The following is a 17,392-nucleotide window of genomic DNA, read 5'->3' on the forward strand; positions in this document are numbered from 1 at the left end:
GCGCAGCTGGAAGGGAGGTGAAATGGTGTTGTTTGTTTGAATTGAGGCCGTTGGAGAGGAGTACAATAATTTGACCCAGGAAATGGCCTATACGTCACACAGTCGAGGGGATCTTTACCCTTCTTAAGTATAATTGAAATTGAAGCTTCACATAAAGACGGAGGAAGAGAGTGAGCTCTTAATGCCTCGCCAAACATTTCAGCCAATAGCGGTGAGAGGAGGTTTGAGAATGCCCTATAAAATTCCACTGGAAAGCCATCAGGCCCCGTTGACTTCCCTGTCTGCATGGCTCTAACAGCTTTTGTTATCTCAATTTCAGAAACCGGCTCCTCAAATCTGTTCCCCCACCCCCATCGCCAAAGACACTTCACAATTCACTTTGTTGTGCACCATGTAATAAATGTGTGTGTGCGTGCATATGTCAGACTCGTTGCAGTACATTCTCTTGTGAAAGTATTTCACAAGAGAATGTACTGCAACGAGTCTGATCAAAGAGGCTTTTCCCCCACTCCCACACTGTGTTGTGTGCGTGCGATTGTTTGTGTGTGTGCACCTGTTTGTTTGTGTGTGCGTGTGTGTGTGTGTGTGTACATGTGTGTGTGTGTGTGTGTGTGTGTGTGTGTGTATAGAGTCACTCACCCACTATCCCCAGGGCCATATATGAGAAGATGACAATGATGAAGATCAAACAACATAAGATATCAGTGCAGCTTCTGAAAAGACAGAGATAAAGCAATGTGAGAAAAAGCAAAAGAGCTTAGAGTTAAATGACGAAGAGGGAGAGAAGTTATTCCTCTTTAGGAAAACAGCGGGAGATCAATTTTAGATGTAATATGAGAGAAAAAACAGATTTCCTCACAATCACACAGCTAAAAAGATGCAATTATAGATCAAAATGATATGTGTGTCTTTGGGAAAATGTATGTGTGCTAGCACAGTCTTTGTGTTGTGTACGTGAAAGTTAACTTCAGTGAGGACTGTTGATGTGGGAAAAAATAGTTTCATTCCGCTACAGATTCATTCACCAGAATTTGTCTTCATTTAAGACAGACATTTCTAAATATTCTGGTAATCGTCAGGGTTATCTCAGAGTGTAGCCTTACAAGCCAGTGGAGTCTTTTCAAAAAACAAGTTGCATTGTGGGAAGTGTTGGCGCTAGTGTTTTTTGGAGCTTGACTACTAGGGACTTAATGCCAGGCTATCTGGGCATCTGCTTTCACATGATGTTTTAAATCTGTCTCTCACAAGTCCTCATCTTAGGCTATGTTTAGACGGAAACGATCTGAAGAGAAAACGCAAAAGTGGCGTTGCGTTTAGACGAGAGTTTTGGGGGTGGAAATCTGCGTGCATATGGTGATGCAAAAGTGTACGTAGCCTACGTAGAACCTTCCTTCTACTTCTCTCCTTAGTAGTGCGAAACCAAAACATGTCGAAGCGAACAACAAAAGCTTGTCTGGAAAGACAAGGAGGTGGAGTTGCATGTTTGTCTGATGATGACCGGCACAGTCGACCGCGATAAGCCACAGCAGAGTACCCACGGGACCACTACCAATATCCTGAGCCTCACAACCCTTCAGCCGCTGCTTGAGAGATCTGTTTGTCTGTCTTTAATTTTGCAGTGTTACTGTGATATATATGTGTGGCTATAATTATCGTTTTAGGTTAATGTAATAGCCAATGTTAGCAGCAGGGTTACCCCTGATTGTACCCCTATGGTTGGTTTATGCCCTAAAATAATGGCCAGGATTTCCGGGAAAAGATACGATATGTGTGTCTCCATTTCAAAACATCACTGCAGGTTGACTGTTTTTAGCAGCAGAGGTTGATTGTGAGCGAGAGGGTGACAACACTGTCGTGGTGAGCTTGCCGAAACTCTACTGCCGCTGTCTCTGCAACGTTAGCTAATGTCCGCTAGCATACGTACAGGCTAACTATAGCCAGTTAGCTTTGTGTGTAACGTAATAAAAACCCACCCATCTCATAGGAGCGAAGCTTAATATTTCGTTCAATAAAATTATGATACAAAAGGAGCACTAACGCCACAGCTCTTATGTTGACAACGTGTACGCAGGTATAAGAAACTCCGAAGGCAGTCGTAATATTTACCTAGCAGGCTAGGCTAACGCTGTTGCGCTAACATTTGCAAAACATCGGCGTAGCTTTAGCTAGCAGTCTAAACTTGTCTCAAGTCCGGACCTTTAACTGTCTATGGTCCGGACTCGAGTACTACAGCCCTGACAGGTAGATATCACTTAGCTGAACAACTGAACAAGCTGCAACTTTTCTGATTGATACAATGGGAGCCTGACTCTTGCATATGACCCCAATCTGCCCTTCTTATGGCTTGAAGCCATAACCTCCGCCAGTTTTTGGCAAAAGCATGCTTCCCCCTAGGTATGTTAAACATCAGGCACCCATCACTTGCTCTGTTTGTACATTTAACCACGCAACAACTCCTTGGCATTTTGACTTACGCTATGCTGCTACTACTACTAGCTACACAAAACACGTCTCCTTTCTGCCCCCTGGTTGCATGCGCAAGCAGTGATGACGTTGCCGAGAAATCCATGTATAAGACATGCACTAAATTTCGCTTAAAAAAAGAAGAAAAGCACCCAGATAGCTCAGTTGGTAGAGCGGACGCCCATATATAGAGGTTTACTCCTCGACGCAGCAGGCCTGGGTTCGACTCCGACCTGCAGCCCTTTGCTGCATGTCATTCTCTCTCTCTCTCTCCTCCCTTTCATGTTTTCAGCTGTCCTGTCAAAAATAAAGGCCAAAAATGCCCAAAATAAATAATCTGAAAAAATATTGATGATGACAACATTTTTGAATGAACATTAAGCCATTGGCTGGGTTTGGCTGGGTGTTTTAGTGTGGATGAGGTAAACATGACCTGCCCAGTCAACCCTCTTTGAGATAATTCATTGTAAATGTCAGCACATCTGTGACATTAACTTGTGTTTATGCTGATTTTGTATTTTATGTACATAAGATTTTTTCTGTATTAAAACACAATATAGGTGATCAAAGAGAGCAGCTCAGAGGACAGACTGTACGACTGAAGACAAAGAGATTTAGCTGTTTTCACATTGTTTAGCCTTATCCTGGAAATACAAATGAAGTGATTTAGTACATAGTAGCTAGAATTAGCTATCTCTACCTAAGAAAGAAGGAAGTATGGAGTTACCTTCTGCGGACTGGACCTCTGAAGGAAGGATCAAACTTGTGTGGTTCTCCTGGAAGAAACAAAAATACATAAAAAGCTTTAATGGATTTCGACCAAACCAAATCAAATCAGCACCTTGCAGGTGTTTAAATACTAAGAATTGTTCAAAAAGCCTCATGAATAATTGAGGAAGAGTTTCCCTGCCCGGAGGAAGCCCCCTTCTGGAGCCAGCCACAGATGTAGGGCTTGTCAGCGAGTTGAAGTTTATACCAGTGGACGAAAGGGTCGCCTCCCAACGCCTACAGGTTGTGGGGGGAATACTCTGACTGAGTTTTTTTGTGATTGCAAAATCCTTGATTATGCGGCACGTTTTCTTAAAAAATGCGATGGAATATGCGGGATATTTATGCAATTTTATGCGATGAAATTGCGGGAACTTGCAAAAATTGGGGGAACTTCCAAAAACTGCGGTTTCATCATGGCTTCAAGCTCTCAATCTACCGGTCAATTTTCTTTCCTACCCTTACCTATGGTCATGAAGGCTGTGTCATGACCCTGGGTATAAGCGGCCAAAATGGGTTTTGTCAGGAGAGTGGCTAGCATCTACCTTAGAGAGTCATCAGTGAGTATTGACTAGTAAGGATGACTGCTGGGCGCCTCCCTAGGGAGGTTATCCAAGCTGGGAGGAGGCTTTGGACCCAGGACTAGGTGGAGAGATTATATACCCACCCTGGGAACGGCTCTGGATCCCCCAGTCAGAGCTGGTTAATGACGCTCGGGAAAGGGAAGTTTGGGGTCCCCTGCTAGAGCTGCTGCCCCCACAACCCTACCCCCGATAAGGGGATTGTAGTGGCTATTCCATTTCAAAATTATAGCCACTGCCCCAGCAATAGAAGAGCAGTTTTATGGGCATGCGGTTGTTGTTTGAAAATCATAATTAAACATAAATATCCTACCTATAGAAATAAATCTTTATGATCCTACCAAAACGTTGTAGGCTAATGTTGCATGTGTGTGAAATCAGGGAAAATAAACAATACTGATGGTTTCTTAAATGATAAATAAGATGAAACAGGATGACTAGATGTGGTTAGAAAACTGTGTTTGGTCTCAACTAAAGCTAGGACTTCGAAAAAACCCTCCACACGTGTTTCCAACTTCCCTTTATCAATTATACCACACCCACAATTACTATGGTATTTGCCAATCAGTGGCCTAGCTGTTAATCAAAATCAGTGGATCAGAACGATAACCAAAATATGGAAAGTCTTAAAATAATAACTATTGTTCTTTAAATATAAACAAAAACTGCTTTTTTGGCTCCTACAGGGATGACTATGGATGGATGGATTGTCTGCACTGAAGTTTTTCATATCAAGCCTGCATCATCATGCTGTTTGTCAGGTAGCGCCAGTAGAACCTGTTCACTTCTGTTTCACTGTAAATGAAGCCAGGGTGGACACTAATATCTTCAAGCAATGGCTGCATGGGCCACCAAGCCCCCAAATTTGGTGGTCAAAGTACATTTTTAGTGGTCCAAATGCAAACCTCTCAAATGAAGTCGTTTTTCTTGCCTTTGCCTCATGCAAGCTCTCCCTTCCTCCTTTGATCAATCTACATTGTTCAACACACATGAGAAGCAGCTGACCAGATCTTGTTTTTTCCACTTAAGAAACAGTAAACTGAGATCTGGAGTTTCAACTGCTGACCTTGAGATGCTACATGCATTTATCTCATATCTTATTGTAACTCGTTATTGTATGTCTGTTCTTAATCACCTTCAGTTAATCCAGAATGTGGCCGCAAGGCTACTCACTAGGTTAAATTCACGGTCTCACATTACCCCTGTTCTTGAGTCTCTTCACTGGCTTCTTGTCAAATTTAGGATTCAGTTAGAAATTCTCACTCTTGCGTACAGATCTTTGCAGGGTCAGGCCATCACTCTCCAGCGTTTTTCCTAGTGTTTGTTTCCCAGTGTTTTTTGTAGCCCTCTCGCTTGTATTTTTGACCACGTCTTCTGCCTGCCGATTTTGTACCTTTGCCTGGATTGTTCTCTGGAGAATAAAGCTCCATTACCGTTTTACTCTCTGCTCTGAGTCGTTCTTTTGGGTCTGCTGTTGTACCGAGACAGTACAATCTGGCCAACATGGACTCAGCCTACTCCGAGGCAGTGAGAGCAGCACTGCGTGCCCAGGGTCAGCGAGGAACAGCTGGCCATCATGCGGAACAAACTCACGGCTATGGGTAGTCGCCAGGAGAACCAGGTAGCCGGAGTTGGTGAACAGATCAGCCAGCTTGTTGCCCAGGTTCAGCGATTGACTGTGAGGGATCCGCCTGCTATCTCCGTTGCTGAGATCAGTTCCGCAGCCCTCGTAACCCCCGCGTCCTCTGGAGGGGGTTCTTCACGAGAGACAGCCTCCTTCGCACCGTTTCCTCACCTCGCTCGATCTGAGAGGTTTTCGGGGGAGTCCAGGGACTGCAGGTTTTTCCTGACGTAATTTGAGTTACATTTTTAACTGCAAGCTGCTGCTTATCCCACTGACCGAGCTAAAGTGGCGTTTATCATCTCTCATCTCACTGGACATGCTGAGGCGTAGGCGGCTGCTGAGTGGAGCCGTAGGTCTGCCATATGTGACTCTCATCTGTCTTTCACCCGAACATTCACGCAGATTTTTTCAAAATATTACTCCTGGAAGGGAGGCTGCCAGTGCCTTGGTTGGATTACGGCAGTGGTTCTCAAACTTTTTCGGTCACTCCCCACTTTGGACAAGGGGGAATTTTCAAGCCCCACCTGCCCCCATCGCCCCAACACAATGCTAATGAAATACGCAACGAGCTTAAAATGTTCCAGTTTATTGAAGTAACAAGTAGTATCAGTATAGTAACAAGTTGTATCTAAATACAAACTAACTATCTACATCAAATAACAGCAAGTTCAAAAATAAAGAAAATAAAAGTGCAGCTGTGTCAAAATTTGTGTCAAGTTCAAAAATAGAAAAGAAATAAAAGTGCCACTTTGCAATCTGTTAAAAAAAGAAAAGAAGAGAAATCCATTTGGTCTTTGGAAGATGATCTTAAACAGCTCATCAGCTGTGGCTCTATTCTTTATGTATTTGCAAAACAGCAAATCCTCGCACAGTGACTCGCCATTCACAAAGCGGACGTACGAGAGGAACAAGCAGTCCTAATTGCTGTCAGTAGCTTCGTCCACTTGTAATGCAAAACGACTGTCTTTTAATTTTTCTATGAGTTGTTCCTCAAGATCACTTGAAATGTTGCATATACGTCTCGCAACTGTGTCGTTTGACAGGGGGACAGCTTTTAATTTTGCAGCGGGGAGAATGAGCTGCTCTACAATTGTGTGTGGTTTTTTGCATTGTGCAATTCTGTATGCCACTCTATATGAAGCCATCTGTGCTTTACTGTTTACTGATGCAGCTTTTACCATGCGAGTCTCCTGGTATTCTGCCAGTTTTCTTTGAAAGAAATCAAGTGGCTTATTGACGTGACTGGGGTGTGTGGTCTCTAGGTGTCTTCTTAATTTGTTGGGTCTCATACTGTCTGCTGCTAGCGGTTTAAGACACAGAACACACATCGGTCTCTCCTCTGCCCCCACCACTGCTGCCGTGAATCCAAGAGCAAGATACCCTTCATCATATTTTCTTTTCGGTTGGCTTTTTGGTTGATTAGGCCCGTCTGGTTTGTGTCTCTCTGCTGGCGCTGGCTCGACAACTTTTGAGGTCCGTGTCACAAATGTATCCATGTTGTGTTATTGCCCACACTAGCCTGCTACCCATCGGCGCGAAACATAGATATATACACATATATCTATGGGCACGAAAATTTGTTCCGCTACAATTAATATGCCGACGTCACATCAATCATTATTTTGGCACTTCGGTTCCAGGTTACATTTTTCTCGGGGTCTAATATCTAATGTTCTTTTAATTTAGACTGCATGTAGGCTAGTAATGATTACTTTGTTTGTGGGTGTTTTGTTTTGAATGTATGATCTTTGTTGTCATTAAAGAAAGGCAAAAAGTCATTTCAGGGAGTTTCGTTCCGGGGGGGGAGGGGAATTCCTGTTACACTTGGTGTCGCCCCCGGAGGTGATCGGTCTAATAAGCGGCAACACACAGCTATAAGGACTCTGCTCTCACACGCGCTGCATTTATAGTCACACAAACACATACACACACACGCGCAGTCACTCTCTAGTCTAGTGCGCGGCCTTGCTCCAGATTCCAGGAGATTGGATCTCAGTTGCGGGCGTCAATGAGCCCCTATCAATATGCGGGAGACTCCCGGAACTTCTGGGACAGTTGGGATGTCTGGATAAAGATATAAAGGCATAAAAAGGAAAATTTCCTCCCGTTTGGTGCGTCCCACCTGTCACGTCTCTATTCCACACCAGTGGGGCGCACCCCACACTTTGAGAACCGCTGGATTACGGCAAGGGAAGAGACGAGTTTCGATTATGCCATTGAGTTTCGCATGCTGGCAGCCGAGAGCGGCTGGAACTCTTCTGCCCTTTTCAGTGCCTTTCTACATGGATGAAGGACCATTTGGTTCCATTGGACTTACCGGCTGATCTGGATGTGCTGGTCGCGCTTGCCATTAAGATCAACAAACGCCTGCTGGAAAGAGAGAGAGAGAGACTACAGTGGGGCAGTTCCCCTGTTGTTGTATTCACCCAATTGTCGGTAGTTATACAGGCAATTTGTTTCTCTTGTAGTTTCCAGTCATTAATTGTCCCGTGCAGTGCTTCTTCCAAATTATCTGCTGTATGGCTTTTGGGCATGAAGCTAGTTTGTAAGCATTTGGACTGTGTCCACTCTTTATTCACTGCACTGTCACTGACATGTAGGGCATCATATTACAGCTGGACCACATGTCCGTTGTCAGGGCAAAATATTCAACATCACCCAGTTCTTTCGTGATTTTACTTCTGACCTCGTTGAAAAGGTTTGGGATAGCCGTCTTGGAAAAATATTTCCGACCTGGCAGCGTATCACACATGAGCAGATCTTGCACACAACTTCAGTCGTGTCCCTTGGCTGTCCACTCTCATCAGGTCTAAATCCCAAAAATTGCCATATAGGCAAAGTAGTACCCTTTTTAGCAAGCAATACCAATGCCATTGTACCAACTCTTCTTAAGTGGAAGCTGCTTTTTTTTCCCTTACGTGCAACTTATTGGAAAGCCCCGCCCCAGATGAGTAATTAGTTGGGTTAGTTAAATAACGAAATTATAGTTTTATTATAGTTTTTTTAAATATTTATTTAACGAGATATAGTAAAATAAAAAGTGCTCATTTCGGTGCCACCTAAATGCCAGCGCTGCTCTCTGATACTGTGAAACGGACAAGGCAACAGAAACATCGCTGCATGTGACGCTAGTTATCACTAAGGCCAGCTACACACTGGCTGCGTGGTGTGAGCATGGTGTTTCTGTTGCGTGTCAGCTGTGTGGATTTTTCTATGTCTTTACGCACCAGAAACGTGTCTGACGCGGCACTGCTGCTGCTAGCCTTGTCTGTACACATGTATGTTTCCCATTAATAAAATGAATGTTAAACATAAATATATACTGATTTGATTACAGTAAAGACAACGCCGGCAGTATTGACGGCAAAATAGGTTATAGAATATTTCGTTCTATTGACAGGTGCAATATTAGAAAATCGATTTTATTTTTTAAATTACATTTATATCAAACATTTATATTCCAACACGCTTCAGTGTCGCGTGAAAAATAGGCGTCGGTTCTATTTCTAGCATCCATGCGTTTTCGGCGCGTCTCGAGCCGCGCCTGAGACGTGCGTGTCACGCAGGCAGTGTGTAAGCTCTAACCTGTTAACATGGGAGCTGAAATATAAACGGACACGCCACGCAGCTGACACGCTCAGGCGACGCAGCCAGTGTGTAGCCGGCCTAACGCTATACTTGCAAGCAGGTAATGTTAGCTTACCTTTAGCTAGTAATTGGCATACAAATGGTTAAAATGCTGACAGCTAAACAGTGTAAAAGTGTGACTGTATTTCATTGTAGAGGATTCCAACACCGGGACCTCCAACAGTCCGCTAAAGATACAAATTAGCTGCACTATGGCCACTGCCTGCCGTTGTCGGACAAACAACACAGACGAGACAATGGTGCATTTACTTGAAACTGGTAAGCCTTGTGGTGCATTCAAATTTATTGTAAAATACCCATTTTCCATCTAGTGGTTGTTTTTGTCGTTTTTGTCGCAATTTACTGGTGAAATAAGTTATTGTTATTACATTTTTAATAATCATTTTTAATAGGCCTTAGCAATAAACAAGCTGTTCTTTAATGTCGCCGACTTTTTAAGTATTGGTTCAGGCACCGTTTATGCACCAGCATCGTTTTAAAAGTATCGTTTCAGCACCAGTGTCAGAAAAAAATCCAAACGATACACAACCCTAGTAATTACAAGAATCACAGATAGCATGACAATACATTGTAAGGTTGGAGCTACTCTTACACCAAGCTTAATAATGACAAAAACGTCATGCAGCGTAGACGGCTGAGGTTTACAGCTGAATATGTAAATTAGTCATTTATTCTGAAATGTGTTTCTTTGTCCTCCGTCCTTCACAGAGTGTTGAAGATGGAAATGGGACTATGCTTGTCAAGATTTAAACATCAGCTGCATCATACTTCATAGTCACCCCAGCCCACACACACACACACACACACACACACACACACACACACACACAGACACACATACACAAACAAACAGACAGACAGACAGACACAGACATAGACACACACACACACACACACACACACACACACACACACACCTGAGTGTGTTTGAGAAATGTGTGGAGTTTAGCCAGGTCTTATCAGAGAGGACTTATCTTGCTTATCTGTTACACTCTGCCAAATCCCCAGACACACACACACACACACACACACACACACGTGTCTCTATTACTCAACATCTTTTAAAATAATTTTGATAAACCAGTGTACAGTTAATGTACAACTAGACAGGATGAGCAGAAAGAAACAGACCTGAGGTCAGCTGATGGCATTAGTGAACAGTAATGCTCAGCTAATCTTTATCCTGCTGCTGACCGAAATAGCCACAGTGTGCTCAGTATAAAGCAGCAACACCTCTGTTGGCGTGGTTGTCATAGGCTAATTTTAAACTTCTTCTCATTGACCACCTACAGTATCCTCCATGTTCAGACTAGACTGCAACATCTCCATCTGAAGAAGCCTCTTCTGAGATGGAATAATGTCAGTCAAGACTAAGGCTGCGTTCAGACTGCAGGCAGATCTGATAAAACAGACTGCCACTGTTTCGAGTGATCAGATCAGATCTCCACAGCGCTGTGGAGTAAGGTCTGGCTACACCACAGATGCATTCTGGGATAGGAGGAAAAAAAACGTAATGGGCGGTGCTAAGCTCCGATGCAGCAACGGTGGTTCTGTTAAATCGTCTCAGGAAGGAACTTGTTTTGGTGGAACATTTGCACCCCGCAAAAGAAAACGCCACATACAATATTAAATGAACTGTGAACACAATACAGTAACGTGAGATATTTAAATTAGCTGGAGACATAAATCTCATTGGCTCTCGCCAGTGTATCTCCGTGTGTACTTCATCCACAGCAATCCCACCAATCGGTCCCAAAATGTCCCAATTAGAGAGGAAATGCCCTAAACATATTCTTTGTAAATCTTTACAATCATTCCCCGAAAGAACCAAGCAGGCCTGCCGCGTTGCAACATTCAAATTTTCTTCAAAACTTGACATTTTCAGCGAATAGCTTGCTAGCTCGAAGTTTGTTGAAGTTTCTTGTATGGAAGGGATTAGGAGAACAAACACAGCTCTAGTGGAAGTTGAGGGCCAAAGCTTGACAAGACTATACTGCCGTAGATCCGGACTAGTGTGGTAATGATGTGTAGCTTAGGGCTGCACCATATGAGGATATAACAGAAATTAAAGTGTTCTCAGTTCTGCTGCTTTCAGTATTCTGCTAAAACACAACAAAAACTGATTGTGATTGGTTTTAAAGAAATGCCAATAATCCAGAGCACATTTTTATCCCATCCCGGAATGCTGTGTGGACTCGCCAGACCTTCCTCCGCGGTGCTGTGGAGGAAGGTTCTGGCAAAGCGAGACCAGTCTTTCTGAAATCAATCTGGATACTGTCTGGATATGCCGAAAAAAAACAGTCTGAACAAGGCCTAACTTCCCCTTTACAAATCAGCATTTAAACAGAAACCTACTGTACAGGAACTGTGTACTGTGCAGGAACTACCACAGAGGCGGTTTTGGAGTACTCTGTCAGGAAACTCTACAGATGTGTATTTGAGATCAAAATGGAGGCAGAGTTTGAAGATGGGTGTGGTTCAAGCAAAGGGCCGGATGTAGGGGGGAGGAAGTACACACTTACGCCCCTGGTGTGATCCTATCGCGTGATGGTCTCTAGTTTGAAAGGGTCAGTGGATAACACAAGCTTAAGAGATTTGCACGTTTTGGTCTACAACATAAAAAACATCAGTAAATACCCCACACAGGAATTTTAAAGCTTGTACGTGTCATAAAAAAGTCGGTTGCTATCAAGTGGCTATCTGAGACTACAAATGCCATGCTAAACAAAAAAAAGCAAAATCAGTTGGAAGCTAGTGGTGGTGACGTTGTGATCATTGACATATATAAAATGGACCAACAGATCCCGTTGCTCTGGACGGAGACCAGTGAAGTATATTAGAAGCATTTTTCCGGTGATGGCTGAGCGTTACTGCACAGCCTCCAACTGAGCTTGAAGACGTAGATGTGACGTGAGCAACCTGTCTGAAAGTTGTAAGTCTTCTGGTAGCTGTGCCAAGAAAAATCTCAATCATTCCGAATCTTGCAGAGACAGAGAGCGTAGGTATATGTAAGGAGATAACATAGGCACAGGCTAATTATTGCTAACTAAAATGCTAGTTAACATTAGTAATTAAACTTAAACATCTAATGTGAGTCGAAACTGCCTGCGAGCTTCTCCTGTACTGTATGGTAATTCCTCTACTGTGCGACAGCAAGTCGCGTGGTTGATGACACAATCGTTAGCCTATTTTTACAAAAACGTCTACTACGGAGCCATAACGTGAGATACAAGGTAATGGAGCCTTTTATACATTGTCGTGTTTCTTTAGAAATAAACAATGGACAAATAGAGTCTTATCTAAAGTTATTTGCTGTCAAAGTGGCGCCAAAATGAATGGCAGTCAATGGAATGCTAACGGAAGGTGATGGCTTGTTAGCATCAAAATGGCTACACGTTCCGAGGAGAAGCTTACCCCCTTGGTTGTCGTGGGACCGTGCTGTAGTTTGTCTATAGCCTAGTAGCTTTTTACTTCTGGCCATTGCACTTATGCTTCAGACATCATCAAGTCGTGTTCATTTGTGAAGATCATCTTGCTGAACAAAACGTGTAAGTATCATAAACGTTTGTTAGCCACAATGTTTTTTTTTGCAAATGATCTGAAAGCCTGTTGGCTCATTGTCGAGGGAACCAGGCGATGCTAACTTTCGGGTTGGCCTACAAAAGTACAGTACGTCATCCATGCTGCGTTCTATTAGTTCTATTAGTCTATTAGTGCATTGTTTTGCATTGTTTTACACACAATTTTTTATTTTTATTTTCAAATGCTAGAAATGTACCTTTTAAGGAAATAGTAAAGGAGAAAGTAGTGCGAGAAGGGATCCACAAATACACTAACACATACAAAGTAAGATATGATTATTTGGACGTTTCTATAATCCTGTGTGTTCGCCACATGGTGCAGCCAGCACACACCGTAACAACAGACTCATTACAGAGATAGCACATTCTAGACAGGACTCTTTAATTATGTCAATCCAATTAGTCAAAGCATAGGCGTAGATTTCAAGGGGATGCAGGGGATATGTCCCCCATCCCCCCAGTATTTAGAAGAGGTAGATTTGTTTGTTGTTGAGATGTACACGATTCCTAATAAAACATCCCAAAACGTGTGATGTTTTGAATATGCAGAACGGTTTGAGAAAAACGGGAGAAGAATTATTTCTTTTACATATATAAAGATATTTGCACCATAAATTGTTCCCCAGATTGCAGGAAATGTAACCCCTGGACCCCCTGGTTATAATGTGTCCCCCCCCCCAATGTGGAAACAAAACCTAAGCCCTTGAATCGAAGTGATTTGGAGAGTCAAGCATGTGACAACTGTCCCCCTGACGTCACCATAAGTTTCGTGGTTTCTGTGTGGGTTGTAATTAGTTACGCTAATAAGATTACGCTAATGTAAAAATGAATATCCACCTATTAGTTTAATTAAATTACTAATTATAATGCTCTATTACTGCGTGCCTATCTATGCCTTGTGGTCATAACACTGACATCCAATAATTATATTCCGACTGTTGTTTCAGACAGTAGCGGACAGGGTCCAGCCTGCTCTGGGACTCACCGTAGTGGCGAACCGGCGGTGCTGCTCCAGCGGCGGTGTCGCTCTGCACGGCGGCGGGGCTGCTCGGGCTGTACCGGCGGGGCGCCATGGCGCGCTGCTGGCGGTGGACAAAGGAAGAGAGTGAAATAAAGAAGCGTCTCGCTTTCTGTGGAGGTAACGGTAGTTCATTCAGTGCGCCTCAGCTCCTCTCCTCTCCTCCCTCCTTTCTCCTCGAGACCACCTGCACGTTCCGATACGCTCGCGCTCTCTCTGTAGAGACGTCACGCCAACGTGTGTTTAAAACGCTGATGCTCCTGGTCAGCCATCACAGAGGACTTCTAGGCTACTTAAACTAGCCCATTTGTAATCCCTACTTTTGTGGTTCACACTCATAGGCTGTTACAGTCATTGTTCACACTGCTGTATCTGGATGGAACCAGACTGATGATCATTCATCATAGGTCTCAGTATATTACGGGCTCCGTTTAAGTAAGACAATTAAGTCTAGAAACCCTGACCTGGTATCCTATTACTTACTAAAACAAACTAATGGTAAAGAAAACTGTCTATAAATCGACTTATCCAGCCATTAATTTATTTAGCAAACAGTGATTTCAGAGAGGCTGGCATCATTCCATTTTCATTTCATAAACAGGTAGTATTAAAAAACAAAAAAACGAATGGTTGTTTGATTTTAGTTTTAAAATACAAAATTTCAAATTGAAATACAAGGCGTTTTTTTTTCCTTTTCATGGTCAAAAGGGGATGAGAGATATTTTAAAAAAAAAATGCTTTGATATTAATTTTCTATTTCATGTAAAAAATAAAATCACTCGAAAATAGAAATGAAAAAAAAGGCCAGTTTTTTTTCATATTCAGAGACCGGATGTTGTCATTTCCAATGCAACAGCGCCAGTGTACAAGTGTTGCTTTCAGCACAGGCTAAAATGACTTTGGAACATAGACTGTTAATATTAATATTTACAGTCTATGCTTTGGAACCCTACTCTGATGATGCTTGAGCGAACTTTTGTTTCAAAATGTCACATTTATTTATTTCCTTCTCCCTGCCTCCGTCCGACTCTCAGTCTCTTAGTACTGTCATTATGCAACATGACCCCCCCCACACACACACAAATTGCAACAGAAACTCTTTCAACTGATCTAGTCTCATAAAAGTCTCCTCTATAACATAAAAAGTCCTAAGAAATCCAAGTGGTGGAAAGTATTGAAAAATACTGAAATCAGTAATGCTAGTTTCCCATTGCCTATGTTAAAGAGTCACTACAGGTGAATAGGGAATATTAAATATTTGAACAGATATCTCCATTACACTTCCCCAGTTGATTATTTACATTAAGACAATAATCTCTTGTATTACAAGTATTCTGAACGTGTATGTTTAATTATACAAATAACTGAGGCATTGTCTAATTAAATATATGTGTTTCAGTTTTTTTCAACTTGGACTTATATGTTATAGAGACTTTTATGAGTAATAAACATTTGTCAGATTTTCTGTTGCAATTTGTGGGACAGTCACTCCTTTTTTTCCTCCCACAAAATGCTTGTACTATCTCCCCCCGCTGAGAGACAACTTTGCCGCGAAAAGTGAGTCGATACCAGCTCAGGAAATAATAGACTTTCAGTTCACGGCTGTAACGTTATTGTTACATTAACGTTACTGTTACAGCGCCAAGGTCTGATCTAGGGCTGCAACTAACGATTATTTTCATAGTCGACTAATCTGTTGATTATTTTCTCGATTAATCGATTAGTTGTTTGATCTATAAAAATGTCAAAACATGGTGAAAAATGTGGATCAGTGTTTCCCAAAGCCTAAGATGACGTCCTCAAATGTCTTGTTTTGTCCAAAACTCAAAGATATTCAGTTTACTGTCACAAAGGAGAGAAGAAACTAGAAGATATTCACATTTAACAAGCTGGAATCAGAGAAATTTTATTTTTTTTAATAAAAAAATGACTCAAACGATTAATCGATTATCAAAATAGTTGGCGATTAATTTAATAGTTGACAACTAATCGATTAATCGATTAATCGTTGCACCTCTAGTCTGATCCCAGCAAACTTTCTGTTGCTGCCGTTGAGTTTGCTGATCTGGCGGAGAGTCACAGGCGGTTTGGGATCAGATCATGGGGATCAGATATTAGCTGCTGCCGTTTTCTTCAAGTAGCAGCTAGCTAGCAGCTAGCCGTCAGCCCGTTGTGACAATAGGTTGTGTCCCCGGTGCTGACTGATTCTGGTCCGTGTGCAAAGCTAGTGTGACCTGCACTAGCTAACATTAGCTGGGTATCAGACTAATCTGCAGAGCTCGTGTTTTATTCATGGGTGTATTCAAGGTTTTATTTCCTTTGGCAGATAGTGAATGGTTTGATGCAATATGCCAGGGAGGCTAGCTAGTTGCTTTTAGTCTGAGTTTATAAGATAACCAAACATAATTTAAATATAACGTGCAAATAGGGAAATAAATGTGTAACGTTACATATAAAATAAAGTCCCCTGAAATAAATAAAACTAAAACATATGTATTTCGGCTATTAAACTATGTTGACTAATTTATATCTTTATATGTATTGCCTCATTTATTCATTTCAGGATGAATTTCATAGCCATATTTATGTATATTTATGTAAAGAGGTGCAAAATAACGGAGGATCAGTCGCTCAGGAAGTTTCCCACAACTGCAGAATCAGACGCTGCGAAGCGGAAGTTAACATGGTGTCAGAGGAGTCCATAGACATTCTCTGATACAGTCTATGGTCACATCATGTTTTAGCCATTTTCAGCAAAACATCTCCTCACATTTCTTGTTGAAAATCCTCTTGCACCCCCACTTCCCTGTGATATGCGCACAGAGATTTCTGCACATGACAGGCCTTTTTTTCGCCATGTCTAAAATCACATCAGAGTAGGATTCCAAAGTCATTTTAGCCTGTGCTGAAAGCAACACTTTTTTTTTTGTATTTCTGTTTTCTAGTGATTTTATTTTTTGTTATATGAAATAGAAAATGAAAATCAAAGCATATTTATAAATTTCTCTCATATGACCAAAAGATACACTGACCCCCCCCCATGTTTTGTATCATCATCATGCCTTATTGTGATGATACAGTTACATTAAAGTCCCAGACTGGAGCAGCAGCTCCTCAGCTCAGCCTTGAAGCATGACTGGCACTGCACCACTGCCCCCTGCAGGCAGAACAACAGTAACACACTCAGTCATGTTGAGACAGCCCAGTCTCAACATGACTGGGCAACGTTGGTTACGTTATTGATATTATATGTCGTTTTTTTCGTGTGGTGATTACGAATTTTAATTTAATGTATTTAAATGGGAAGCATGTTTCGTAATCACAGCACGACAACGGTAGGGAGTAGTATGAAAAGCAGAAAATACACGTAGGGAGGTTGGTCGGGGTGGTGGATGGGTCAAACAATACAGGACTTTAACCCGGAGACCGGCGTGTTGCAGTTCCTTTCCGTGTTATTCTCTTCGTTGTTGTGGCGTTTCATGTCCCCGTTGTTGCGTGCCACAGAGACCGCGGATCGTGTCCCTGCGCCCGGGGATCACGTCCCCGTGTGGCAATCCTGTTGTTGTTGCCGGCGTTTAATTTCCCCGTTGTGGCCGCGTGTGGCGGTCCATCCTGTTGTTGTCGCTGGCGTGTGGCGTTTATTTTCCCCGTTGTGGCGTTTAATTTCCCCGTTGTGGCGTTTAATTTCCCAGTTGTTGCGTCCCCCAGA

At 42.5% G+C, this 17,392-nt stretch overlaps 1 protein-coding gene across 3 annotated transcripts in view; it reads right to left on the reverse strand.

Moving 5' to 3' along the window:
* LOC144527094 (choline transporter-like protein 5-A) overlaps nt 1–13,947 on the reverse strand; it is a 44,855-nt gene extending 30,908 nt beyond the window's left edge. For all 3 annotated transcript variants that reach the window (XM_078264969.1, XM_078264968.1, XM_078264970.1), the window contains exons 1-3: nt 13,651–13,947; nt 3,191–3,239; nt 640–713 (exon numbers count right to left, since the gene is read on the reverse strand). In XM_078264969.1, the coding sequence (XP_078121095.1) occupies nt 640–713; nt 3,191–3,239; nt 13,651–13,738 (211 nt within the window). In that variant the 5' untranslated portion in view covers nt 13,739–13,947. The remainder of the gene's footprint in view (nt 1–639; nt 714–3,190; nt 3,240–13,650) is intronic.
* Nucleotides 13,948–17,392: the final 3,445 nt, after the last annotated feature.

Source organism: Sander vitreus, chromosome 12 (assembly GCF_031162955.1).
Source record: "Sander vitreus isolate 19-12246 chromosome 12, sanVit1, whole genome shotgun sequence".
Lineage (NCBI taxonomy): Eukaryota > Metazoa > Chordata > Actinopteri > Perciformes > Percidae > Sander > Sander vitreus.